This window comes from Capricornis sumatraensis, chromosome 5 (genome assembly GCF_032405125.1).
Source record: "Capricornis sumatraensis isolate serow.1 chromosome 5, serow.2, whole genome shotgun sequence".
In the NCBI taxonomy this organism is placed as follows: Eukaryota; Metazoa; Chordata; class Mammalia; order Artiodactyla; family Bovidae; genus Capricornis; species Capricornis sumatraensis.
The window spans coordinates 121749492-121775072 of record NC_091073.1 but is presented as its reverse complement, the minus strand read 5'-3'; the positions used below and the strand labels follow the sequence as shown (position 1 = coordinate 121775072).

General features: G+C 57.3%; 1 protein-coding gene and 1 non-coding gene across 2 annotated transcripts in view; one reads left to right on the top strand and one right to left on the bottom strand.

Moving 5' to 3' along the window:
- The first annotated feature begins 3050 nt into the window (after nt 1–3050).
- The window catches only part of CNPY1 (canopy FGF signaling regulator 1), a 41129-nt gene continuing 18598 nt past the window's right edge, over nt 3051–25581 (top strand). The window contains exon 1 of the mRNA XM_068973064.1: nt 3051–3149. Coding sequence (XP_068829165.1) covers nt 3051–3149 — 99 coding nt within the window. The remainder of the gene's footprint in view (nt 3150–25581) is intronic.
- TRNAC-GCA (transfer RNA cysteine (anticodon GCA)) lies at nt 17899–17970 on the bottom strand. Its single transcript has one exon. It is a non-coding gene; the product is annotated as a tRNA-Cys (tRNA).

The window sequence follows — 25581 nt, the reverse complement described above, 5'->3', positions numbered from 1 at the left end:
CCGCCTCGTCTCCTCCCCGTTTCCAAATCTCACTCCCAGTAAGAGAGAGAAAAGGCCAGGAGAGAGGAGGAGGCAGACGGAGGGAGGAGACAGGCAGGCCCAGCTGGGGGGAGGGCTCGCCCTCTGGCAGGCAACGTGACCCGCCAACCCCCCCAGGAGGCTTCAGGCCCGCCGCCTGCTCTAATAAACTCGAAACTCCAGTGACTTCAGTGAAGATTTCAGATTAACATTTAAATTAATGCCGGACTAGAAATCTGGAGGCCCAGGTCGCTGATGTGACTGTGTTAACTTGTTCTGTGACCTGGGGCAAAAATGTGAAATGATCTGTTCTGCTCGAGCCACCCCTTCCCTGCGCAGGGGAGGTCAGGACGCAGGCCTGGACGACCTCACGCCCTCCAGGGCTGTCCGGGAAGCCCGGCCTTCGGCGTGGGTGGGGCTCACCTCTGCCCCGAGCCGCTCTGCTTGACCTGCGAGTGTGGGCACTGGAGGCTGGGACTCCAGGCAGCTGGTGCCACAGAAGAGAAGGCAGGGCCAGGGGTGTGGGGACCACGGCAACCCCGCCGTCAACTCTGCTTTCCTCTCCCCAGCCTGCCCCGGCTCTCCCCAGACTTGGCCCGAGCTGAAAGGAGCAGGACATTAACAGCACAGATTGCCCGGGGGTAGGCACGGCGGCCAGGTTCACCCCGTGGGCTCCACAGAGCCTGGAGCATCCTAGACCTGCCAGATCCTGGAACATCCTGGAACCCGAGTCTGCAGGCACAGAGCAGAGAGCCACGCAGGACTGGGGTCCCAGGAGGGTTGCCGGGTCCAGCTGGGCGGGGTGGTCGGTCTGCTGAGTGGATGTGGACGCTAGGCGGCTCCTAGGTTATCCTCCCCCTCTGATGAAGAGAGAGCTAAGTGGGGCAGAGGAGCGAAGCAGGCACCCAGGGCAGGCTCAGAAGCCCCGGGCTGTGAACGGGGACCCCGCTGCCCTCCAAGCAGCAGCTGTATCAGGAAGGGCTGGGGGGCACTGCTGGAGCATGGAGGCCCCTGGTCCCCCGGGCCCTGCTCCGTGGGGCTCCTCAGGCCGGCCTGCCACGGCCCTCTTGGGGGGACCCCTGGAAGCCGCCTCCCAGCACCGCGGCCACACCAGCCACTGCCCCTTCGCACTGACCGTTCCCTTCCCTGTGGCCGAGAGACTGGCTCCCACTCCCTTCCCCTTCCTGGGAGCAAGGAGTGAAGGGGGTCAGGAGCCTCAAGGACACCCTTGCCCACACCTGTCCATCCCCAGGGATCCTGAGCCGTCCTCAGCCGCAACGGGCACCCATGCTTTCTTCCTGAGAGGCCTCCCGGCCACGGTGCTGGGCCATCCGCCAGCCGCGAGGCTGGGGGTGTGCGGCCCCCACCCCCACCGGTGGGCTCGGCGGGTCAGGGACTCCCTGGTGACCTTTCCTGGGGCCGTAATGGACTCGGAAGGGCAGTGCTGAGGCTCCCCACAGAGGAGGGAAGCTGCCATCCAGGGGGCCGGGACAGCTGCCCCGAGTGCCCAGGGCGCTGGTCCAGCGTGACAGGAGGGCATCACGGGGTCAAGAGCCTTCAGGAAGGTGCTGGGATGCCAAGTTACAAGGTCCCGGAAGCTGGGAAGGAGGCGTGCGGCTGCAGGCTGGGCTTGGAGCAGCAGGCCGTGCCAGGCTCTCCAGGCTTCGGGCAACTGTCTGCTGCCCTTCCAACTCCCACTGGCTCCATGTACCGACGAGCTGTTCTCGGAGCCCTGGGGATGGAGAAAGAGCAGGTGTCACTCAGGAGGCCGGCACCTCCATAGTAGGTAACCCTAATGATCAAGGACGGCTCACACTGCCCGAGGGTCACTCGGTCAGCAGCTGGGCTGGGTGACCCATGGCTTGCCCGCGCGCCCCCACAGACGTGCTGGGCGGCCTGCAGAGTGGGACTGGGGGAACGTTGCCCAGTCTCTCTAAGCCTCACCGTGACGCAGGGTCACTCTGCAGGCTCTGAGGAGTGTCGAAAGCGTGGCTCACGACCCAGCATGGGGCAGGCAGGACGTGTCTGTAGTGATGTCGGCGAGACTGTGGTTGCTCCTTGCTACCGTCGACGCAGGCTGAGCCCACGCCATCCCACTCTGGTGTACGATCGGGTTGTCCAGTCGCTCGGTCAGGTCCGACTCTTTGTGATCCCGTGGACGGCAGCACACAATGCTTCCCTGTCCTTCACCATCTCCCAGAGTTTGCTCAAACTCAAGTCCATTGAGTCAGTGATGCTAACCAGGAAACAGCGCTAAAACCGGGGTCAGCCATGCCCGTGTTCAGATTTGGGAATTTAAAGGTTATGCTGTTCACCCCCGAAATGCAGCGCTCAAATCAGACAGAAAATGTGTGCACGCCTCGTTTAACACCAGGCAAGGGGCTTTGAGCAGCCCCGGCTTTGCTGGGCTCCTCCGACATCCATGTCAGAATGGGGGCAAAGACAGCAATTTCAGAACCAGCGTCCTGTTGAGCAAACGAGGCTGATGTTGGAGGCATTGTCACTTCGTTTACTTTTTCTTGGTGAGAATTCTCAGCTGGGCAGCCGTGCCTGAGAAGAGGAGCAGAATCAGCTCCAGAACTGGGTAGAAAGGTCAGTTTCAGAGGTTCCCTGAGATTTTAAATTCAGCCAAAGTGTGTCTTTGGGAGCAGGGCCCCGTTTCTGACAATGTACTTCCCTTTGCTGAGGCTCCGAGGGTGTAATGGCTGTGACCCAGTGTGGCTCAGGGAACTCTGAAAGACTCGGAGCGAAGGCCTCTCTATTCTTTAACAAAAAAGTGTTTTACATGAAAACGTAAAATGTATGTGGTTTATGAAAAACACAGGGGGCAAAAGGATAAGCAAAGAAAGCCTCAGCCTGGCTCTCTGAAAACTCTGCACGTCTTGGCCTGTGCAGAAGCAACCAGAGGACAGGAGCTTGTTCCAGCCCCGGGGACTGTGGGCTCGAGACTCTGCAGCTGGACTGAGGCTCGGGTGGGGGGCCCTTCCAGGAGTAACGCGCACTCCTTGCCTTGTTTAGCGTGCAGGGCTCTGATGGACGAAGTGGAGTACGACGTCACCAAGGCTCGGCAGGAGAAGACCAAGGTGGGCTCCTTCCGAATAAATCCTGACGGGACGCAGGAGAGGAGAAAGGTAGCGGAAAAGAAATTATGTCCCCGTGTATAATTGCGGGTGCGGGCAATTACCAGCCATTTATCCAAACAGCAGTTGGTCTTAATCTTCTAACCTTTCTCTTGTTCAGGGTATCAGCTCTAAATTGCTTCTGAGTCCTGGGGGACCCAAAGTAATCTTTAAGCTTGAAATTGAAGTCTCTCTCCCAGCACCTAAATTTTGTGTCTTGTCAAGTCGGAAGGCGTTTCGGCACTATTGTGCATCAGGATAAAAATAGCGCTTCCACGGTTCTTGGGTGAGGCCTGCAGGGGACCCAGAGCGGCTGCGGGGGCTGCCTAGGGACCTCAGAGGCTGAACGCCTCCCCCAGGCTCCCCAGCCCTGCCGCCAAGATCCGCAGAGTATTCTCCTGGGGGTAAGGATGCGAGACCCGTCTCTGAGACAGACTCAGTCACTTGTCTGAGTGGAAAGATGGATATGCTTCCTTCATGGAACCCACCCAGGAGGGCCCCCCCTCCACCACCCCGCCCCACCCTGCCCTGAGTGTCTGATGGCAGGGGTCTAAGGATCCAAGAGGGAGGGTCTAGGTGGGGCCAGGGCAAACCTGGGCTCCTGTCTTCTCCCCCCACCCAGCGCTCAGGTGGTAAGTGCTCAGAAGAGTAAGTGATTTCATAGTCATCCTAAGCAAAACAAGGGCTTCCCTGGTGGCGTAGCTGGTAAAGAATCTGCCTGCAATGCAGGCCACCTGGGTTCAATCCCTGGGTCTGGAAGATCCCCTGGAGGAGGGCATGCATGGCAAAACCCACCTCAGTATTCTTGCCTGGAGAATCCCCGTGGACAGAGGAGCCTGGTGGGCTACAGTTCATGGGGTCGCAAAGAGTCAGACGTGACTGAGCGACTCACACACACAAGTGAAACAAGTCTGGAAAAGGTGTTGCACAATGTCACCCAACGTGCTCAGGGCTGAACGGAAGTTGGGTTTGGATTTCCTGTTGGTTTGGTCCAGTACTTGAACAAATGACTGAGTTGGGCAGTCTGCTTTTTCCACCTCTTTCTGGAGCACTTGCCCATCAGACAGCGTGGGAGTGGGCTGGCCAAGGCCCAGCAGGGCACTCCGAAGGGCGTCTTTAAGAGACATGTTGGGTCAGGAGCCACCCCAAGAAGGGCAGGGCCTTCCTTCCCACGTCAACCCTTCTCCCAGAATTTCCCCAAGTAATTCACCAGAAGTATTGGATAATTCTGATAACTCAGGTGCTTCCCCAGGAAAGATCGCCGTGCACCCACGGCAGCTCCATTCAGGCCGATTCCCTGTGACAAGGTGGCCCTGGCGGTCACAGTGACCTGCAGGGGCGGAGCAGCCCTGGCCCCTCCGCCGGCCACACTGTCTCCCACCGTCCAGCAGGGCAGGGAAGGTGTGTGCAGGGGCTGGTGCAGCCTCTAAAGCAAAGGGAGGGTCGCTATGGTAAGAGATTAGACTGTGGGTTACCGGACCCATTGCTGGTGCATCTGGGCCAGGACAGGGGAAGGAGTCTTTCTCTCAAGAGTGACCTGGAAGGTCCCAGAGGAGGTGGTGGGGTGGCGACCTCGGGGAGCTGGCAGCTGTTGATCAAGAACCCCACCATGCCAGCCTTTCAGTGATTTCCTGTCCTGACAGCGACCTGCAGAGTAAACCTGCTTTCTGATGAGAACACGCAGAGCAAGTCAGCGGTGTCCCAGGGTCCCTTGGAGACAGTGGGCCCCGTGGGGCTGGGGCGGGCGCACATGGGCCCTGCCCCCTCCAAGGTCTCCCACTGCACCCCTGGGGGCTTTCCCTGGGGTCCGTGCAGAGTGCCCCGAGCTCCCACGTGGACTCACATCCAGCAGCAACAGGCCTGCTCAGCTCCGCTCCAAGACAATCGACTTGAAACCACATCTTCAAAGTCACCGCAAACTGACTGCTGAGCCCCGAGAGCCGCCATTCTGCCGCGTCCATCCCTTGGGCCAAGGTGACCTCAGAGGCCCGGCGTCCACAAGTCCCGCTGTCCTGGGGCATGTTCAGCAGTCATGGGGAGAGGCCCCCCCCAAATCTAGCGCTCGGCACTGGAGCCGGACTCTCCGGACCGGCACAGGGAGGGGCCACAGTGCCCAGAGAAGCTGGGCTTCCAGCCACGTGTCCTGGAACCGTGCGGCTTTGTGATCAGGGCTGGAGGCCAGTCTCCCGACCGCTGGCATACACGAGGCCAGTGACTGCGGCAGTTCCCATGCCTCACAGAACCCAGCAGCATTCCCTCCCACCCACTCAGGAAATGCTCCCCGGCTTCAAAGCCCCGTGGCCATTTTCTTGGCTGGCCAGACTTGAAACGCAGGGGCCTTGTGCAGCATGAAGTCAGGACCTCACCCACCGCCTTGGATGCGGGGCTGGCGGCCTGCCGGCGGGGCTGGTGTGCAGGCATCTCTCGGTCCTTCTGTATATGCTCAGCTTGGTGTTTGAGAAGCACACACACGCACACACACACAAAAAAGAAGCACCCGGGGGGACTGGGCCTGCGCTCCAGCTGGGAGAGGCCTAGACTCGGGGTGCGTCCCGACATGCTGGCCAAAGGCAGCGAGACCCACCACCTGCCTGTGCGCCTCCCCCCACGGCCTTTTCTCTGCCCTCCACACTCTGCAGTGGAAGCACTGGGGCCTGTACTGAAATCCACCCGCCCTGTCTGTTCCCTGACTCTTCCAGTGGGTGTCCCAGCTGGGATGCCGCAGCCCCCGGTCCAGGAGCTGGGGGAGCCTGGGAGACGGGCTTGGGGAGCCCGGGGAGCCTGTCCTCAGGCCGCACCCACTACAGGAGGCAGGCCCGGCTCTGCGGGGTTAGGACCTGCCCTGGCCCCCACCACCGGCCGGCTCCGCCCTGCTTTGGCTCAGCCATGCGGCCTCATGTGCCCCGTGGCCCCGGGCCAGCCTGGCCTTGAGCCCTCCTCCCCTGTTTCCTCTCTCAGCTCCGTACACCCCTGTGCAGGGCGGCCTGCCCCAGAGGCCGCTCACTGGACCACAGACACCAGGACACACCCCCCGCACGGCCACCTGTAGGATGCTGGGAGGTGGGGATATTCGGAGGGCCGGCCCTTGGAGGATGGGGTGGGGCTCGGGTGCGGTCAGGTCAGGGTTGAAGTCAGGTTTGGAGTTGGGGTGGGAGGTTGGGGTGGGGTGGGAGGTCGGGGTTGGGGTAGGAGGTCAGTTTTGGGTGGGAGGTTAGGGTTGGGGTGGGAGGTCGGGATTGGTGTGGGAGTTCGGGGTTGGGGTGGGAGGTCAGTTTTGGGTGGGAGGTAGGGGTTGGGGTGGGAGGTCGGGGTTGGGGTGGGAGGTCGGGGATGGGGTGGGAGGTCGGGGTTGGGGTGGGAGGTCGGGGTTGGGGTGGGAGGTCGGGGATGGGGTGGGAGGTCGGGGATGGGGTGGGAGGTCGGGGTTGGGGTGGGAGGTCAGTTTTGGGTGGGAGGTCGGGGTTGGGGTGGGAGGTCGGGGATGGGGTGGGAGGTCGGGGTTGGGGGGGGAAGATGGGGCAGATGGCTTTTGTCCCGTATCCCCGGGGGTTCCTACTGACTCCAGGAGCCCTGCTCTCTCCTAGAGTTTTCTCCAGTGAGCAGAAAGGGCTAGACTGGGGGTGGGGCAGCGCAGGGAGGGGGGTCCAGTCCTCCTGGGTGCGGTACCTCTCAGGAGCGCTCCCCCGGCCCGGGACCGTCCCCAGTGGACTCGGGCCCCAGCCGCCCCCGGAAGATTCCCCTTTACCTTCTGTCCCCTCCCCGCCCACGTTTGGAGAAGTGGGGGAGGGGTCAATGAACTTCCAGTGAAACCCAGACCCAGACAGGTACTGTGAGGCCCTCTCAGGCAAAGTGCCCCTCTGGTCCCCCGTGCCCAGGAGGGCCACCGGGCCCCCATCAACTCCCCACCCGGCCCCCATCAACTCCCCACCCGGCCCCCATCAACTCCCCACCCGGTGTGCTGGGCCGGGAGACCCTTGGGGAGAGGCCCCATTTTCTCTGAGTGGTAACCAAGCCAGGCCTGAGGTGGGAGCGTCGCAGACTCAGTGGACAGTGGAGCTTGGGGCTCCCAGCCTGGCTCCGGGCCCCGGACCCGGGCAGGCCTGAGGGGAGGGGCGCAGAGTGCTGAGGTGAAGAGAAGCCTCATTTGCTTGAATTGACCCCATCCTCGTGGCAGCACGGAGGCCTGTTTGCCAGCGAGATGAGAGGGTAAGTTGGACAGTCACAGGCCGCCTGGGGGCAGAGGGGAACTCAGTCCCGTAGTGATGGTCAGACTGCGGGGCCCCCCAACCATCGGGCCATCAGTCAGCGTCCAGGGGTGAAACGGGCGTGGGAGCATGTGCGTGGAGTGTTAGAGTGCATCGTGACGACGGAAGCTATTGTCTCCTGACGCTTTATGTAATGAGTTGCATCGCAAAAAGTGGGTCACGGCCCAAACATTGAGAGCCCCGGCAGCAGATGGCCCTTCTCAGCATGGGACCGCAGCCTAAAGATGTCTCATTCGGGAGGACTGTTCGTACCCATCAGTGCCACAGGAATTGCTATTCCCCAAGCGGAAACCAACAGAACCTCTCCTCCAGGGGTTACGGCAGAAAGCAGGCTGGGTGTTGGTGGTCTGCGCAGTCTGTGGACCCAGGAACCAAGGCGTCCTGGGCGCCACAGGTGTCTCCCCAGCCCACAGGGGCCCCGGCGGCCTGGCTCCTGGCTCCCGGCTCCCGGCTCCCGGCTCCCAGCCGCTGTAGCTCAGAGGTTATGCTCTGGCCCCAGGGCCACCCTGAGCCAGGACGCCTGGGCGTGTTCAGCTGTGCTGGGTGTGGTGGAGAGGAGGAGTTCTCGGGCCTCAGAGGGGAGCAGAGTGAGCGCTGCATGTGACAGCAGTGAGAGACAGATCTGGTCTTCATCCCCACTCCCAGCATCAGAGCCTGATGGTGTGACCACTGCTCGTTTCAAAAAGGCGGCCCTGGGAAGCTCAGCGTCGAACGCCGGGCCAGCCAGCTGAAGCAGCGTCTCCTGTCCTACACAGCAGGCACTCCGCCTGTCGGTGGCATTGGGGGTGAGTTCAGAGGCCCAGGGACCCCAGGGGTGACCAAGCCCCTTTCTGCCTTTCCTGTCTGCCGATCTTGGCAGAAAGAGAGCTCAGCCTGGTGGGCGGGTGCTCCTCGTGGTCCCCGATGAGCCACCCATCTCCTGGTGTCACGTGTAGACAACATTCAGGACAGAAAAATGGAAAACTGTTGCCTTACGCTCCGTTTCAACAAGCGGGGAATTTGTCCAAAAGACCCTGACACCCCAGCCCCAAGGCACTCCAGATGGTATCTTACGGTCAGGACACTGCAAGGGAGTGTGCCCGACCCGGGAGTCCCCGTGAGATGAGGCCCGCCCTGGGGTGGGGGCCCTGCCTGAGCAGAGGAGGGTGACAGAGGCAGGTCTGTCAGCCTGAGGGTCGGGGGTCGGCGGTCCTGTGGCAGGAGGCCGCCCGGCGGCCCACATTTCCACCCTGTGCTGTGAGCGTGAGGGCCCAGAAGACTGCGGAGACCCCGGACTGACGATGGGGCTGAAGTGGGGTGGGGGACAGTCCTGAGCTCTCTCTCGAAGTTTCCTGCAAGCGGTAGAAAGAGATGGTGTGCGGATGGGCGCAGGGCTGGAAGCTACACGGGCAAGCAGGAGTTGTGGGACCACCCTTAAGATGTTTTATGGATGTCGTCAGCCCACAGTTGTGTGTAATTCAGCAGCTAAGTTATGTCCAGCTCTTTGTGACCCCATGGACTGCAGCACGCCAGGCTTCCCTGTCCTTCACCATCTCCCAGACTTTGCTTAAACCCATGTCCACTGAGTTGGTGATGCCATCCAACCTTATCTCATCCTCTGTCGTCCCCTTCTCCTCCTGCCCTCAATCTTCTCCAGCTTCAGGGTCTTTTCCAATGAGTTGGCTCTTCCCATCAAGTGGCCAAAATATTGGCGCTTCAGCATCAGTCCTTCTAATGAATATTCAGGTGGTGGCTAACACCTTATTCGATATATTACTTTGACAGTTATAGACAAAATTATGTTCACGTGAACCTGTGAATCAGGAAGGTGGAGTGCAGGTTTAAGTACAAAAAGGAAGTGACTACTCAGCGTATACAGGTGCTCCCCACGAGTGAGCATCTGGTCTTGGAGGATGGGGACACAGTATATGCCTCGATGGTGATGGGGTCATCCGGGCATTGCCATGAGGCTTTGGGGTTTTTTTTTGGCTCATCTGTCTAACGTTTTCCCATCATGGACAGATTATTACTGCGTAATTTAAAAAATTAAGTTTGGGTGTTTTTTTTTTTTCCGAGAAATCGAAAGAATTCCATGTCATTTCAGGAATTCCAATTCTCAAAAGTAGTCTTGCTCTCAGTGAGGTGGCAGGCACACATGGATATCTGCTGCACAGAACACGTGCCAGCAGGCAGGTGGCCACCCCCTGGTCTATGTGGCCTCTGGTCCTGGTTCCTGGTGGCCCACCGGGTCAGCAGTGGGGGCTGCCTTCCATCCCCAGCCTTGGGAGGTTTGGGCAGTCCCGGGAAGGCAGCGCTGGAGTCAGGGGGCTGTCAGCTTTGTCTCTGTTGCTGATTCTTCTCTCTGTGAGCCGCGGGGGCCCTGGACCCAGTCTCTGAGACTAGCGGATCTCCTATCTCAGGCATCCAGAGGACACACGCAGAATCTGTGTGTTCAGTCCTCGACAGCCTGGCTGCTGTCCATCCAGGCTCCCTTTTCCTTCTCTCCCAGAGAAGAATGAAGAGGAGAGGCCTTTCTAGTTTTCACGCCTGTGCACTTGGGGTCCTTTGCACCTGAGTCATTCGTTTAGCTGACGGCTTTGACTGTGTGTCGTCTTCTCTTTTATCTCTCCTTTTCTTTCTTTTATTTAAACAAGTTATATTTGAACTTTTTCTATAAAGAATCCTTTTTTTAAAAAAAACACCTGTTTATTTATTTTCGGCTGTGCTGGGGCTCCGTTGCTCCGTGTGGGCTTCTGCCGCCAGCTGCAGCCAGCAGGGGCTACCCTCCGCTGGGGCGCACAGGCTTCTCGTGGCGGTGCCCTCTCTTGTTGGAGAGCTCAGGCTCGAGGCACACGGGCGTCAGCAGCTGCAGCTCAAGGCTTCGTAGCTGTGGCTCGCAGGCTTTAGCTGCCCCATGGCGTCTTCCCAGACCAGGGCAGAACCCGTGTCCCCTGAACTGGCAGGCGGATTCTAACCCACTGAGCCGCCAGAGAAGTTCCTCTTTCATTTTTTTAAAGAGAAGCCCCCTGGCTGTTGTGCTGATTTGTTGATACAGTGCCACGGGCCTCTCTCCCGCGTGAGTCCAGGGACAGCTCCCACAAGAGCTGCCCTCCTGGCCACCGGCGCGGGTGGGCGGGGGAGCTGCTGCCGTGGTCATTCGGGGATCCAATCCTCGGGGTCCCCTGCATGTTCCGAGGAGGGTGGGGACTTCGGGGCAGGGGGCTCCTGAGGAAGGTCTGGGGGGCAGACTGAGAGTGGAATGTCTCCCTTCTGCCTGCACAGCCTGGCTCGGGCTCTGACACCCGCGCTCACCTGGCTGATTGCCAGGGAGCTGGGCCAGGTGACCACAGGCAGTTTCGCCCTGTGGCCGCTGGGGACAGGCTGTGCCGCAGTGGCTCTGTGGTCACCAGGCATCTACCGTGTCACCCAAGTGAGGGTTCCTCAGACTGACAACCTGCAGCCCCAGCGCAGAGCAGCTAAAGCCGATAATCTCCCGATGCAATGGGGTCAGTCACCCACCTTGGGCTTGAAGCCCGGCCTCACTCCGCAGACACTAAGGTCCCGGGAGGCCCCAGATGGACACCACTGCAGGCCTGGGCCTGGCATGGTCCCATCTTACATGTGACCTGCCCTCAGCGCCTCTAACCCGGTAAGGTCGGCCGGCCCAGATCTGCAGACGATCTTGCACCCATCCCATCTCAGTCAGGGGTGTGCCGAGTGTGAGAATCTCTGCGGTGATTTTAAATAGCGGGGACTGAATGCAGGGTTTCAGGGCTTAGATGCTCCCACGCAGCCACCAGGAGGGCTGGGGACCAAGGCCTGGCGGCCAGAAGGTTCAGGAAGTTTGGCGCTGAATGGGCGCAGCTGTGGCTGCTCCGGCCGTGGGGCCAGGACCCTGGGACGAGGGCGGGACTTTGGATTCCTCACCCTGGCCAGCTCGCTGCCCCCTGCCCAGCTGTGGACATCTGGGCCCTGCAGGACTGCCAGTTTCTTCCTCCCTCGGGGCTGACAGGCTGGCGTCCCCTGCACTCGGCAGACTCCACACCGGCCTCTCGCCCCTGCCGGAGGGCCCCGAGCTGTCTGAGTTGCCCTGGGCCTGTCCCCGGGGCAGCACTGCCACTGGCTGGACCACCAGGTTGGAACCGCCTTTGATGGCCAAACCCTCTTCCTCCTCAGCCTCAGCCGCCCCCTGAGAGGCCAGGGTGCAATGCAAACCTGAGGGGCAGGAGCGAGTGTGTGCAGGCGTGTGTGATGTGCGTGTGCACGGACGTGTGCGTGCATGTGTGCGCACCGCGTGTGCATGGGTGTGAGCGTGCGCACACACACTCACGGCACAAACCTGTGAGGGCGCAGTTGCCCGTCTCAGAGCCGAGAGGGGAGACTGGGTCACCCGAGTGTGGTGGGGGCGGTGGGAGGTACCAGCGTGGGCAGGCTTGGCTGGTACCCACCCAGAGGGGGACGCTGGGGGCCCCTGAGCACGGCAAAGACACAGCTCTGCCCACGAACCTCGAGCCCTGGCCGGGCGCTCGGTGCGCTTCCGGGCAGGGCCACCAGGGGGCCCTTTTCCCCAGGGCTTCCCATCCAGCCGGCGCCTCAACAAGGGTTAACCTTCCCCCACCCCCAAACCGCGGGGATTAAACATTCATGGCGTCCCCAGGGCATGCAGGGTAGAGGGGTGATGCAAAATTAAAAGGGAAGGAGATTATTTTTAATCCTCTTGGTAGGTGTTGAAACAATGCAGGGAAGGCCAAGCCACTGAGTCGGTCGCCTTAGACTGAGGCTGGAAGGACCGTTGCTGCCACTGGGAGCAGGTAATTAGACTGCCTATTTTTCTTTCCTAAGGAAGAGAATTGCTTTAATCCCAAAGACATTGCTTCTCCCGTCAAAGGTGCTCAGATTTCCACTGCGCTTAATGCTGTTGGCGAGTGGAATTCAGAGTTGAGGTCGACCTCTGCCTCTGGGGTGGACTGCCGAAGGCGTGTCCCGCGCATCCTAAAGAACACCCTGCAGGTCGCCGGGTTTTCTCTGGGCCTTGTTCCGGGAACTCTCTTCCCAGCTGTCAGCAGAGTGATCTGCAGCCTCTGCCGCCTGGGCATGCTCTTAAAAATTCAGGGAACAAGCATTCATGTTGCTTTGAGAGTCTTTTCGGGGATGGCATGAGCTTTCCTTTTTTTTTAATCCAGATTTTACGCTTTTTATTTTGTATTGGGGTATAGCCAATTAACAATGTTGTGGTAGTTTCAAGCGAACCGCCAAGGGACTCAGCCATACATATACCTGTATCTATTCTCCCCAAACCTCACAAACTTTCCTTTTTTCCCTTCTGTCTTTCTGACTGATCAGCATGTTCCAGGATTGACTACAGAGCAGTCCTTTTTATGTATTTATTTTACTGAAGTAGAGTTGATTTACAATGTTGGGTTGATTTCTGCTGCACACCAAAGTGACTGAGTTATTCACACACAGATGCATCTTTTTTGTATTCTTTTCCATTACGGTTTATCACAGGATATTGACTATAGTTCCCTGCGCTACACAGCAGGACCTTCTTGTTTATCCATCCCATGTACCCCAGTCTGTATCTGCTCACCCCAAACTCCCAATCCCACCCTCCTGCACCCCCACCCCCTGGCAACCCCAGTCTGCTCTCGAGGTCTGTGAGCCCACAGCAGTTCCACTTGCTGGCCAATTGAAGTTATGTCAAGGTTCTGAGCTGCCAGCCCTGGCCCGTTCCTTCTTCCCGCCTTCCGAGCTGAGGACGGGAGGGGAGGCTGTGATAGACAGGCACAGACACGTGTTGTCCGGGGTTCAGCCCATGTGGGGACGACCGTGGTGGGCGCAACCCTGGGATGCCTGACTCTGCAGTTATCTGTAGGTGGTCACACCGAGGCCCAGGTTATCTGTAGGTGGTCACACCGAGGCCCAGGTTATCTGTAGGTGGTCACACCGAGGCCCAGGTTATCTGTAGGTGGTCACACCGAGGCCCAGGTTATCTGTAGGTGGTCACACCGAGGCCCAGGTTATCTGTATGTGGTCACACCGAGGCCCAGGTTATCTGTAGGTGTTCACACAGAGGCCCAGGTTGTCTGTATGTGGCCACACCGAGGCCCAGGTTATCTGTTATCTGTATGTGGTCACATTGAGTCCCAGGTTATCTGTTATCTGTATGTGGTCACATTGAGTCCCAGGTTATCTGTTATCTGTACGTGGTCACACTGAGGTCCAGGATATCTGTTATCTGTATGTGGTCACACCGAGGCCCAGGTTATCTGTTATCTGTACGTGGTCACACTGAGGTCCAGGATATCTGTTATCTGTATGTGGTCACACCGAGGCCCAGGTTGTCTGTAGGTGGCCACACCGAGGCCCAGGTTATCTGTTATCTGTAGGTGGTCACACCGAGGCCCAGGTTGTCTGTTATCTGTATGTGGTCACATCGAGTCCCAGGTTATCTCTGTGTGGCCACACCGAGGCCCCGGTCACCGCTCACGCGTGCTCTGCATGTGGTTTATTCTTAGCCCCTCTAATGCATGGACGATCCCCCAGAGACGTCCTGCTCTCTCTGATCTGTATGTCAGCAGGCTTGAAGGGATATCCGTTGCAGATCTTTTTTGGTTTTATTGAGTGATAAAGGAGAAATTAGTGTATTTTGTTTTCTGACTATGGAGTGAGGAAGAGATGGTTGGTAACATAACATAAAGCCATGGTATAAAAAGGTGTCCTGGTACCCAAATAGTCAAAGAACCATTTAATAGGACAATGACCCAGAGAAAGAAACAGCCCTCAGGGCCGAGCATGAATTGGCAGGCAGAGCAGATGGAACTGTCTTTGTTATAAAGCAGCTATTAGAGAATATCAGGCGAACTTTCAGAACCAATTTCTTACCGCTTTTCTAAATTGCAGCATTATTTTCACTTACAGAGGGTCCTACCAGACACTGATCTGATTGAAGTAAACTCCTATTTATGATGTTGAACAGATGTTGACACGCATTCTGGTTTATTCGCTCAAGCTGTCATTGAGATCCAAGCTGACTTGGGTCTCACACTTTCACACAAGATTCTCCAGGGAGCTGGGCGATTTACAGCACATGAGCAGCTCTCGTTCTCCCAGGTCTGTCTGATATATCCTGGGACATGCGGGGCTCAGGGCTCAGGCCTCCAGGGACCTGATGGGCAATGTTCCCCTTCCCTGATGACTGGGCATTTCCCTGGATCCCTGCCCCTCTAGCCACCAGCCAATGGCCTTGCATCTTGCTTGGACTCCCGGCTGTGTCTGCCTGATGGACTGTGAGGCGCTGAGAGCAGCCAGAGTTCCTGAAGGCTCAGCTGAGGAGTGATTAGGAACCAGACAAGTCAGGGACCAGCGCACCTCAGAGTGCGGACCGTGCATCACTGGCCGTCACCCCTGACGAGGGAGAGCTGGAGTCCCAATGCAGAGAGAGAGGACAAGAACGGCAGGATGGATCGGCTGGTGAAATCACCGGCCCCCGTCAAAGGTGCGCACACACCACTACCTGGCCGTGGGCTCAGCACATCCTCAGTCTAAGGCTTGAGGAGCCCTCCTGCCGTCCAAACACGTTTTTAACCTTCTAAGTGGTATCTGAACCTCCCTAGTTCAGATGCCGTGGCTAGTCTAATGATGTACATGCTAAGTTCACATGATCTTGAGGGAAAGAAATTCTTTAGTTTAGCTTCATGTTAAGCAACAGTGGCAAGTGAAAGTGGCTTAGTCGTGTCCCACTCTTTGAAACCCTGTGGACTATACAGTCCATGGAATTCTCCAGGCCAGAATACTGGAGTGGGTAGCCTTTCCCTTCTCCAGGGGATCTTCCCAACCCAGGAATTGAACTTGGGTCTCCTGTGTTGCGGGCAGATTCTTTACCAGCTGAGCTACCAGGGAAGCTGTCAGTAGTGTCCCCCACAAAAGAAGTGCGTGCATGCTCATTTGTGTTCAACTCTTTACAACTCCGTGGACTGTAGCCCACCAGGCTCCTCTGTCCATGGGATTCTCCAGACAAGAATACTGGAGCAAGTTGCCGTTTCCTCCTCCAGGGGATCTTCCAGACCTAGAGATTGAACCCACGTGTCTTGCATCTTCTCATTGGCAGGCAGGTTCTTTACCACTAGCGCCCCCTGGGAAGCCCTAATAGGGACCCTATTCCTTGATTTTCAATTTAAAAACATGAAAGAGAAGGCAGAGAAGACTGATCATCAGAATTTAGGTCTAGTATGACCCAATTGTTTTTAAGAGTCTATCTATGATGAGTAGCCTATTCACAAATAAAATGTGGGTGGTCACCCAGTGTGCTGTGCCTGCGGTCAGCAGAGGCCTGGAGGCTGCCGTGCACCTGCTGGCAGGGGATGGGGCTGGGCTTGGCCGCCGAGGATGCTGCCCCACGGTCAGCCCGGATGCCATGCCAGCAAGCCCAGAGCAGCCAGACGGCCTCATTCCCCATCATGGTGACTCAGCAGAGGCTTCCGCTCGGAACCTGGTCCGCGGCCGCGGGTCTCTGCTGGGGGCCACCTGAAGCAACACTGGAGACGCAGCTGGCAGGGAAGGGGAGTGCCAGGGAGCCACCCGGCCTCGCGGGGAGAGGCGGGCGCTGTGGGCACAGGACAGCCACCGCCACAGAGGATTCGCTGGTCTTCATTGTCCAGCACCGAGCTTGAGAAGCCCTGTTCAACAGGAATCGTCTTTTCTTGTTACTTAGTCGGTGCTTTCTGTCTGCGCTGGGTCTTGGCCGCTGCTCGGCTTCCCTCTGCTTGGGGCCAGCCCGGCTGCCGTCCGTTGCGGTGCGTGGGCCTCTCACTGCGGAGGCGTCGCTCGTCGCAGGGCGCGGGCTCCAGCGTGCGCGGGCTTCAGGAGCTGTGGCCCCCGGGCCCTAGAGCACATGCCCAATAGTTGGGGTGCCCCGGCCTAGCTGTGGGATCTTCCCGGACCAGGGATCAACCTGAGTCTCCTGTACTGGGAGGTGGATACTTTACCGCTGAGCCACCAGGGGAACGCAGGAGTTTTAGTTTCTTAGACTTGGAGTTCCAGTGTTCAGAGAAAGCTGTGGCTGTCCCTTTACGAAGGATGGCCACCTGGCGTTGCATGGCTCTCTTACATTGAAACCCCAGCCGCCGTGGTTGGCCCTCAGCTGTGGTCAGGTCCAGTTTGGAAGGAGTGATGCAGGGAGGAAGGGGCATGGAAGAAAACCACATGCGAATCTGGTGATTAGCTGTGCTGAACAGCACCCACCCCCCATTCACATCCACACAGAGCCTCGGAATGTGACCTTGTTTGACCACAGGACCTGAGGAGATGTTCGTAGTTAAGATGATGGACTAAGATGGGCCCCGATCCGGTGACTGGAGTCCTTACAGGAGGGCCAGCAAGACTGGAGATGCTCAGAGGGGAGACGCAGGCAGGACGCCCGGGACGGCCAAGGGCATGGAGGCTGGAGCAGGGGAGGAGGGACCCTGCTCGGAGACACGGCGTCCTCCGTCTCCCAGGCTCGGAGGCCAGTATCCCCTGCTGGGGACAGTTGTTTTCCTGGCAGGTGCAGAATCTTTGCCTATAACCGGGTCTCTGACAAAGGAGAGAGGCCTGGAGGATGCAGGACTGTGCTTGGAGGGTGGAGGGCTGTGGGGGGCTCTCAGTGGGCATGAAGACCACCTCCTCTCCTACAGGGTTCAGCTCTGGATGCAGAAACTGCCTCAGCTTGCACAGCCTTCAGGGGGGATGGATTGGGGGCTCTGGTGCGTGGTTTTCAAGGGCTGGACCCGAACGCCCCTCGTCTCTGCTCCCATGTGACTTCCATGGTGGGGACAGCCCCTGAGTCCCCCAGTCGAGCCTGACGTGGGACAGAAGGAAAAGTCAGGGCCCTGCTTACGATAAGAGAGGCCGAGGAAGCGCTGGGGTGGGCACAGCACCAACCGAGAGGCTTTAAAATTTATGTGAGGAGAGAATATTCTCCCCTGTCCACTGTTGAAGTTTGGTTAAAAAAAATAATTATGCTCTTTGGGCTCTTCTCACGCTCTTCTCCTGAACTTTCTGGAACATCAGAGGGAAGGAGGCGTCTCTGGCCCCTCGATTGGTTGGAGTTCAGTCCGTCTGGAGAGCTCTACGGAAAATGTGGGGTGAAGAGTTGCCTCTCATAGTCCAGAGGCCGCTGGGTCCACTAATAAGCTCCTCTGTGGGCAGCTCTCCTGGTGTTTCAGGGGAGGAGTTGAGTTCTCGACAGAGGGTCAGGCGATGCTGCCCAGAGGCTGGGTCTCTGGGGGCTCCTGGGGGTGAGGTCCCCCAGACTGGGGAGCAGTGGGCTGGGAGCCCCTGATGGGTGTTCAGCAGTTTCCAGGTGGTATGGGACACACTTGTGCCTGCTGACTATTTGAAATGAAGTGAAGTAACGTTGCTCAGTCGTGTCCGACTCTTTGCGACCCCATGGACTGTAGCCTACAAGGCTCCTCTGTCCACAGAAATTTCCAGGAAAGAGTACTGGAGTGGGGTGCCATTTCCTTCTCCAGGGGATCTTCCCGAGCCAGGGATTGAACCCAGGTCTTCTGCATTGCAGGCAGATGCTTTACCATCTGAGCCACCAGGGAAACCCACTGACTATTTGGGGTTTGGGGTTTTCAATTTTTTTTTCTTCATTAGAAAACTTAAATTACAGAAGTAACATGGTAATTTTAACTTGAGATCCACACCAAAAAGTTTGTCAGTGACCCTTCCACCCTCCCCTGCTGACTTCCCACGATCCTCAAACCTGAACAAACACGCACATCTGATATGTATTCATTTTTCTCTTTTTATCACTTAAAAATAATAGTAAAATCATGCTATATATATATTCCCCTGAAGGGCATGGAAATGTTAAACCGATTTAAATGTTAAGTTTAAATGCATTCTTCACCCCGTAGACGGATGGCTGTCCTCCCCCTTCCCCGATTCACATGTCGAACCCTAACCTCCCCACCATGTGACTATGTTGAGGTCTTCGAGGAGGGTGTTCAGGGTAAGTGAGGTCATAGGGTGGGGCTCAATCGCATGGGACTGGTGTCCCCATAAGAAGAGTCAGAGATGCCAGCCCGCTCTCTTGGCCGAGTGAGGTCACAGAGAGGGGTGGCCGTGGGCCAAGCAGGAGGGGAGTCGTCAGATTCAGCTGGACCCTGGATCTCGGATGTCCAGCCTCCAGGACTGTGCGAAAATACTTCTACTGTGTAATCCTCCCAGCTGGTGGTGTTTGGTAAAGGTGGCCCACGCTAAAACACTCACTTAATGAACACACGTCATGGATGGCCTCCAGGTCAGTGGATGGAGGCCCAGCCTGGTCACTGGGACTGTTCTCCTACAAATGCGCACACAGGCTGCTTCCAGGTGTTGCCGCTACAGCAACACTGCAACAAGCCTCCTGGTTACGCGTGTGTGTGTGTGTGTGTGTGTTAATTGCTTAGTCGTGTCTGACTCTTTGTGACCCCATGGACTATGTGCTCCAGGCGCCTCCGTCCATGGGATTCTCCAGGCAAGAATACTGGGGTGGGTTGCTGTTTCCTCCTCCAGGGGATCTTCCCGACCCAGGGATCGAAGCCGGGTCTCCTGCATTGCAGGCGGATTCTTTACTGTCTGAGCCCGCAGGGAAACCTGATTATATATGTGCGGTTCCCGTGATTTCTGCAGGACAGACTCTCCATGGGGTGGGGCTCCCAGGGCAGGCACATCTTGACTCATCCTTGCCGCCAGCTTTTCTCCCCACAGGTTATTGCCACATTGTATCTGCTGGCCACACCTGCGGGCTCTCCTGGGCTTTTGCCAGAACTGGATGACGTCATTGTTTAATTCCTGGTAATATATGAAAAATGGCATCTCACTCCCGTCTCGATTTCCCCCTCACTGGCTCCCAGGATGTTAAGCAGGTTTCCGGTGCTTGAGTTGCTCATTTGTGACCTTTACCCGTGTTCTGTGAGTCCGTTAGTCTTGCGTGTTATTTCCCGGGTGACCGTGCAGGGCGGCTGGCTCCGCGCCTCCCACGCGAGTTCTTGGTGGCATCTGTCTGAGGCCTTGGTGCCTTTGCCCCACAAGCAGTCTCTTTTCTTGATGCCCTTGGGTGTCTCATCTCGTTCAAGACTGCATCCCCATCTTTGTACTGATTGCTTTCTGAATTTTCTTCCGATAGCTTGTGCTTTCACGTTTCAACGTTGAGTCTATTCAGAACTCGGTTTTTGGATATGGTGTGAGGGGTGGTCCAGCTTTCTTTCCTTCTGGCAAGTCATCTGTGTTAGCGCCGTCTACTAAACAAACCGCGCTCCCCCTCCCTGTTGCATTAGAATGACGTTGTCAGCTTTTCAAGGATGCATCTGTCAGGAACTGAAACACAGACGTTCCCTCGCAAGATCCGAACATCCGAAGTATTTCTGTAGCTTTTCAGAGCGTTTGTTAAAGCCCGTGATTTATCCTAGTTGCTTGCGTTCTGTCGTATTCTCTGTCCTGAAGGACACGTTCTATGCTGAACTCATGTTCCCTACAACTCATAGCATAATATTTGGCTCATGGTGTGTTCATTCTCAATTTCTGTGAAATAAAAGAATAAATGTTTGCTTGACAGGTATGTCACTTCTCCTTTCGTTCTGCAAGGCGTTTGGGGACTGTTTCCACTATTTTCTGAAGAGCCTGGGAAGATGATGGAATGTCAAGGAAAAAACGTACTCAGGGACTTCCCTCGCGGTCCAGCGGTTAAGACTCCCTGCTTCCGCTTCAGGGAAAGCGGGTTTAATCCCTGGTCAGGGAACTAAGATCCCACATGTTGCACGGCTCGGCCAAAGAGTTAAAAAATGAATAAATAAAAACGTAATAAAAGAGGATCGCCACCGGTGAGCATCCTGGGCGTTTGATCTGATGATGTTGTGAGTGTGGTGTCAGGTGTGTGCTGAGCAAGCTCAGGGGGGCCTGAAAGGAGTCTGTGACGCCAGCATCCACGTCTGCAGACCTGGGAGGGCTGCCCTGTGCCCTCTGCCCTGCGCCCTCTGCCCTGCGCACCCTGGGGCAGCCACGCACACGGCCAGCCCCTGGTCCTGCGTCCCAAGCCCCCAGCCCCGTGGCTCCCACGTCTCTGCCATCACTGGTGCTGCTGGACCATATATACGACCCAGACAGAGGCACTGTGGTCCAATTAGTCAAGAGAAAACACTGACATTAGCATCTGGGCGTGTACAACGATTCAACACCACACTGTCCTCGGGGAGACGAGATAAAACAGATGATTCAGTAACCACGGACAGATAAAAATAATAATTATCAGAGGGCGGAAAGTGATGGGAGAGAATTAAAGATTACAGTAGCTTAGCACAGAATTAAGGTTAATTAACCAAACTCTGGCCACGCATGCGTTTCAATTGATCAATACAAACAAAAGGAGTGGCACCGACCCCCGGTGCTGGCTAGCGGCCTGGTGGCTGCTCCCTCTCCCTGGCCTGAGTCCTCCTGGGACCCTGAAGAGGATGGGAACGCCCCGCTTTCCCACTCAGATCCCCGAGGGAAGTCGGCCTTCCTCCCAGGACGAGACGGGAGTGTGGCTTCGGCAGCACCTCCGTCCACAGCGCCCCTCCTGCCCTGGGGCGTCTGGACTCACTCAGTAGCGCTTCATTTCTGAGACTTGTGTCACAAAGCACCACAGACCGGGGCTCAGGGATGGACTGTCTCCCCGTTCAGGAGGCCAGAAGTCCCAAACCAAGGTGTTGGCGGTTGGTTTTTTCTCGGGGACTCGGGGAAAAGTGGATTTCCTGCCTCTTGTCACCGCAGTCCTTGGTGTTCCTTGGGTTGGGGATGTGTCCCCCGGGTCTCTGCCTCGCTCAGCATGTGGCCTTCCCCTGTCTGCGTGTCTGTGCCCTCCTCCAGTTCCTAGCAGGACATCAGCCACACTGGATCAGGGCCCACCCGAACTGAATATGCCCTCACCGTAGCTCCTTACCTCTGCAAAGACGCTCCTGCACTCACGGTGCCAGGTGTGTGGACGTGAGCTTATCTTTCCAGAGACAGTTTGACCCCTGCAGGTTCAGACTTGGCTCTGTCTTTCTGATTCCACCAGACTGAGTGGGTTTGCCTTCCCACCCTGCCCTGTCGCTGAGGGTCCGCAGATGACAAAGGTGCCAAAGGGTGGGTGGGGACCCTCTGCAGCCCCTCCTCACGTTCGCTCGTTCAGAGGCTGCTAAGGCCGCAGGCAGCGGGGCTGGGGCTGGGACATCCCGCCCCATGTAGGGTGGTGGACAGAATCACACTAAAGACTTTAGGGAAACAAACCCTGACCCTGACCCCCACTGCCCTCAGGAAGCTCACCCCCCTTCCTGGCCTCCGTCTGGGCCTGCAGCTGAATGCCCTGTACCTTTTGTCTCTGATCTTTGCGCTCATTTCCAGTACGTGAGACTGTTCTCCTCCTGGCTGGTTCAGACCATTTGCGAAGAATAACTTCACGAGCCTGGAATTAGACGCTGCACAAAAGTCTAAATACATAATGCATTTTGTAATTCTGTCACACTCAAAACAAGCTGTCAAAACTGTCTGGCATGACTTATCCTTAATAAATCCCTCGTCCCGTTAATTGCTCCTTATTCCACTGAATCGGAATTGTTCGACTCCACAATCGGGGAGGGATAAAGGGATGCATTTAGAGGATTGCGTCGTTTTCCCAGTGCAAGAGGATCCAGGACTGGCAGTGGGCGCCATGCAGCCCTCGGCGAGGGAGCTGGGTGGAATGCACTACAGCTTTGCGTTTGCGGTTTCTAACGGTTCTCTCCTTGGAAGCTTTGGAGGGAAAGCAGCATGCTGAGTCTTGGGAAAGACGGCTGAGGTGTGAGGCTGAGTCTCCTGATGCTGGTTGTTCGCTACAAACAGTAGCTTTGCCCTCCCCCCGCCCCCCGCTTGGTGCCAGTCGTGACAGGTGTCTGCCCAGGGCAGTGTGCACTCCTTGAAGGCTCAGGAGGGGTCATGCCCTTTGGCCCCCGCACTCAGAGAAAGGCTTTGGCCTCATACGGACCTGACTAGCTTCTGACTTCAGCGTGCACCCGAGTTCTGTGACCTGGAGCAAGGGACCAGCTCCTCGGTGGTGTGTCTGGGGAGGTGGGATGGGCCCCCCAGCCTTGGTGGAGGGAGACAGGAGAGGCACAGCCTCGTGGGTGGAGAGAAGGGCATCTCACTGGGGGAGGCCCTGGGCAGCAGGCCCCAGGAGCCACAGACATCTGCTGTGTCTGCTGTGGGGCCGGCTGTGTGGTACCAGGGTAGAGGCAGGCCTGGCCCCCTGAAATCACTGAGTACATCTCTCGAGGCCTCTGTTTCCTGGCCTGCAATAGGAAACAATACCCACCCCAGCAGTGTGTGTGTGTTGCGGGGGGAGGGGGGGTTCTTAGATCAAAGTGTGCAGGAAGCTCCATGACTGTGGCGTCACTGTGGGTGGGAGGAGAGCAGGGCCTGGGTAGAAGATGCTCCAGGCTCCCTCGGGGCCATGAGGCTCCCTCAGTATCTGCATGTGTATCCACGTGTGTGTGTACATGCATGTGTGCACACATGTGTGTAACACGTCTGGGAGACCTGTTGTCGGGTCCTCCGGGAGAGGCACTGTGGCCGCCAGAGCAGGGAGGACGCTGGGGTGGTGGGAGCTGTGGAACCTGGACATCACTCAGAGGGCGGGGCCGGGTGGGGGATGGGGCACCGGGGCTCAGCTCGCCAGAGGAGGGCTGGGCAAGAGTCTTCTGGAAAGAACCAGACAGATTTACCGTGGGGACTGAAATTCGAATTTCATTTCATTTTCACGTGTCACAAAATATTCTTTTGATTTTTTTCCAGCCATTTGTAAATGTAAAAACCGGTCTTGGCTCATGGACACAAACCTCGAGGCCAACATGGCCCTGTGTGATTTCAGGTGGGGGCCAGACCACAGATTCTGGGAGGACAGAGGCCACCTTAATTTTGCTCACTGCTGTCTCTTCACGTCTAACCCAGTATCTGGAACCCAACAGGTGCTCAGTAAACATCGGTCGCCTGATAGATTTCACCGCTTGGGTCTGTGGACCTCTCCTCAGGCACCGTTCTTCCAGCTTCCGCACGGGTAGGGCACTTGCCCTGTCCTCAGAGTGGGTCACTTGTCTTGCTTCCCAGCACCGCGCTTGCTGAGTGCAGTTTAGCCATGCCCGTGGCCTCTGCGATCCTGGAGCCCAGTGGAGAGGTCCCAGAATGCTCACTCCACCCACGGCCCAGCCCCCACCCACAACTCCGGCCCCACCCACGGCCCAGGCCCCACCCACAGATCAGGCCCCACCTACGGCCCAGGCCCCACCCACAACTCCTGTCCCACCCATGGCCCAGGCTCCACCCACGGCCCAGGCCCCACCCACAGATCAGGCCCCACCTACGGCCCAGACCCCACCCACAACTCCGGCCCCACCCATGTCCCAGGCCCCACCCACAGCCCAGGCCCCACCCACAGCCCAGGTCCCGCCCACAGCTTCTCTTTGGGAGCGATAGGGGAACGTTTCTTACTCCCAGTTTCCAAATATAGAATATATTTAGAAATATAACCCTCCTCCAAGATCTGGGTGTTAAAGAGCAGAAAGATAACATTTATCCAAATGCACAGAAATCAGGAAGAAAGAGCTTTCGCGTTAGCTCGGCTCAAATGGAACAAAATGACCTCAGGCCCAGCTCCTTTTGGAAGCGTTAGCAGGGGGCCGAGTGGAGACACTGCTGTGACAGGGTGGAGCCCCGTAGGTGCTGAGTGATGCCGCAGGCCTGTGATAAACCCCAGCTGTTCCTCCTCTCACCGTCTCCCTGGAGCAGGTTTCCGAGGAACTCGGTGCTCAGGCCTGGAGGGAGCCACTCCTCTTTAGGGAAACCGCTGAGGAACGTTGCCCCGTCTGGGTTCATAGTTTATTTTCACAGGTGTCTCTCTGTTAGGCAGACTGGGGTTCGTGGTCTGACCAGAAGCATCAGTAGATAAAACCAAATAGGACTTAGTTAGCCTACATTATGGAGAAGGCGATGGCAACCCACTCCAATATTCTTGCCTGGAGAATCCCAGGGACGGGGGAGCCTGGTGGGCTGCGGTCTATGGGGTCGCACAGAGTCGGACACGACTGAAGCGACTCAGCAGCAGCAGCCGCAGCCTACATTAAGGAACACGGCCTGAGAAAATAGTCCAACAGGAGAAAAAGTACCTCATGTGCAGAAATGCTCAGAGTAGAATCATTCATCTCGCTTTAAATGTGGGCAACTCCCTACATGTCCAAAGTGAAGGGGCTTCGAGGAAGCTGTGGATTCTCATGGGCGCCCACCACCTGGCTGATCGGACGGTCGTGGAGCCGGGGGCTCCTGGAAAGGCCTGTGATGGGGCAAGGGGGCACTGGGGACACAAGAGGGGGCTGGGCCAGGGCCGGGCGTGGTACTGAGATGGTGGGAACTCCCTCCTTGCATCTGAGCCCGGTTGCTTGAGTGAAACAGCACCTCATTGCACACTTGAATGAACAGCACCTCCTTGCACGCTTAGCTTGTGAAGGCTTTGATTTGGGAAGACTCAAGTTCACTGGCGGCCCTCAAGGAGGAAACCAAACTGAACAAGCCAAATGTTCTTTGGGACAAGAACAAAGCTGACGTAGGAACCGTCTCTCTCTTTTTACATTAAAACCTTTCTCCTGGCGGTGCCGGGTGGTTGGTCGCCGCGGGGCTTTGCTCTAGTTGTGGCAAGCGGACACTGGTCTCTCTTTGCGGGGGGCAGCCTTCGCATTGCGGTGGCTTCTTCTGTGGCAGAGCACAGACTCAGCAGCTGTGGCTCACAGGCCCAGCTGCTCTGCGGCTGGTGGGATCCTCCCAGACCAGGGATGGAACCTGTGTCCCCAGCAATGGCAGGTGGATTCCCAGCCACTAGACCCCCAGGGAAGTCCCCTCTCTGTCCTTCTGTGGAGAGAGGTTCGGGATCTCATCAGGCCCATGTTTTGCATCCATTCTTTTGAGGCTTTAAGAGATGCTATGACTTGGAACCCAAGAATTAGCAGGAAAGCAGGAACGCCGATGACCCTTCCCCCTGGACAGGGGGTGGTGGCTCCCTCCACCGTTCAGTGGTTTACTGATCATCGGTCCCCACTGCACCTGAAGCTACAACACATCTGGTCACTGCCCCAGGACCGACTGGCTCAGAACCAGGTGCCCTTTTTTTCTGTTTTTGGCATTGCTGCGCA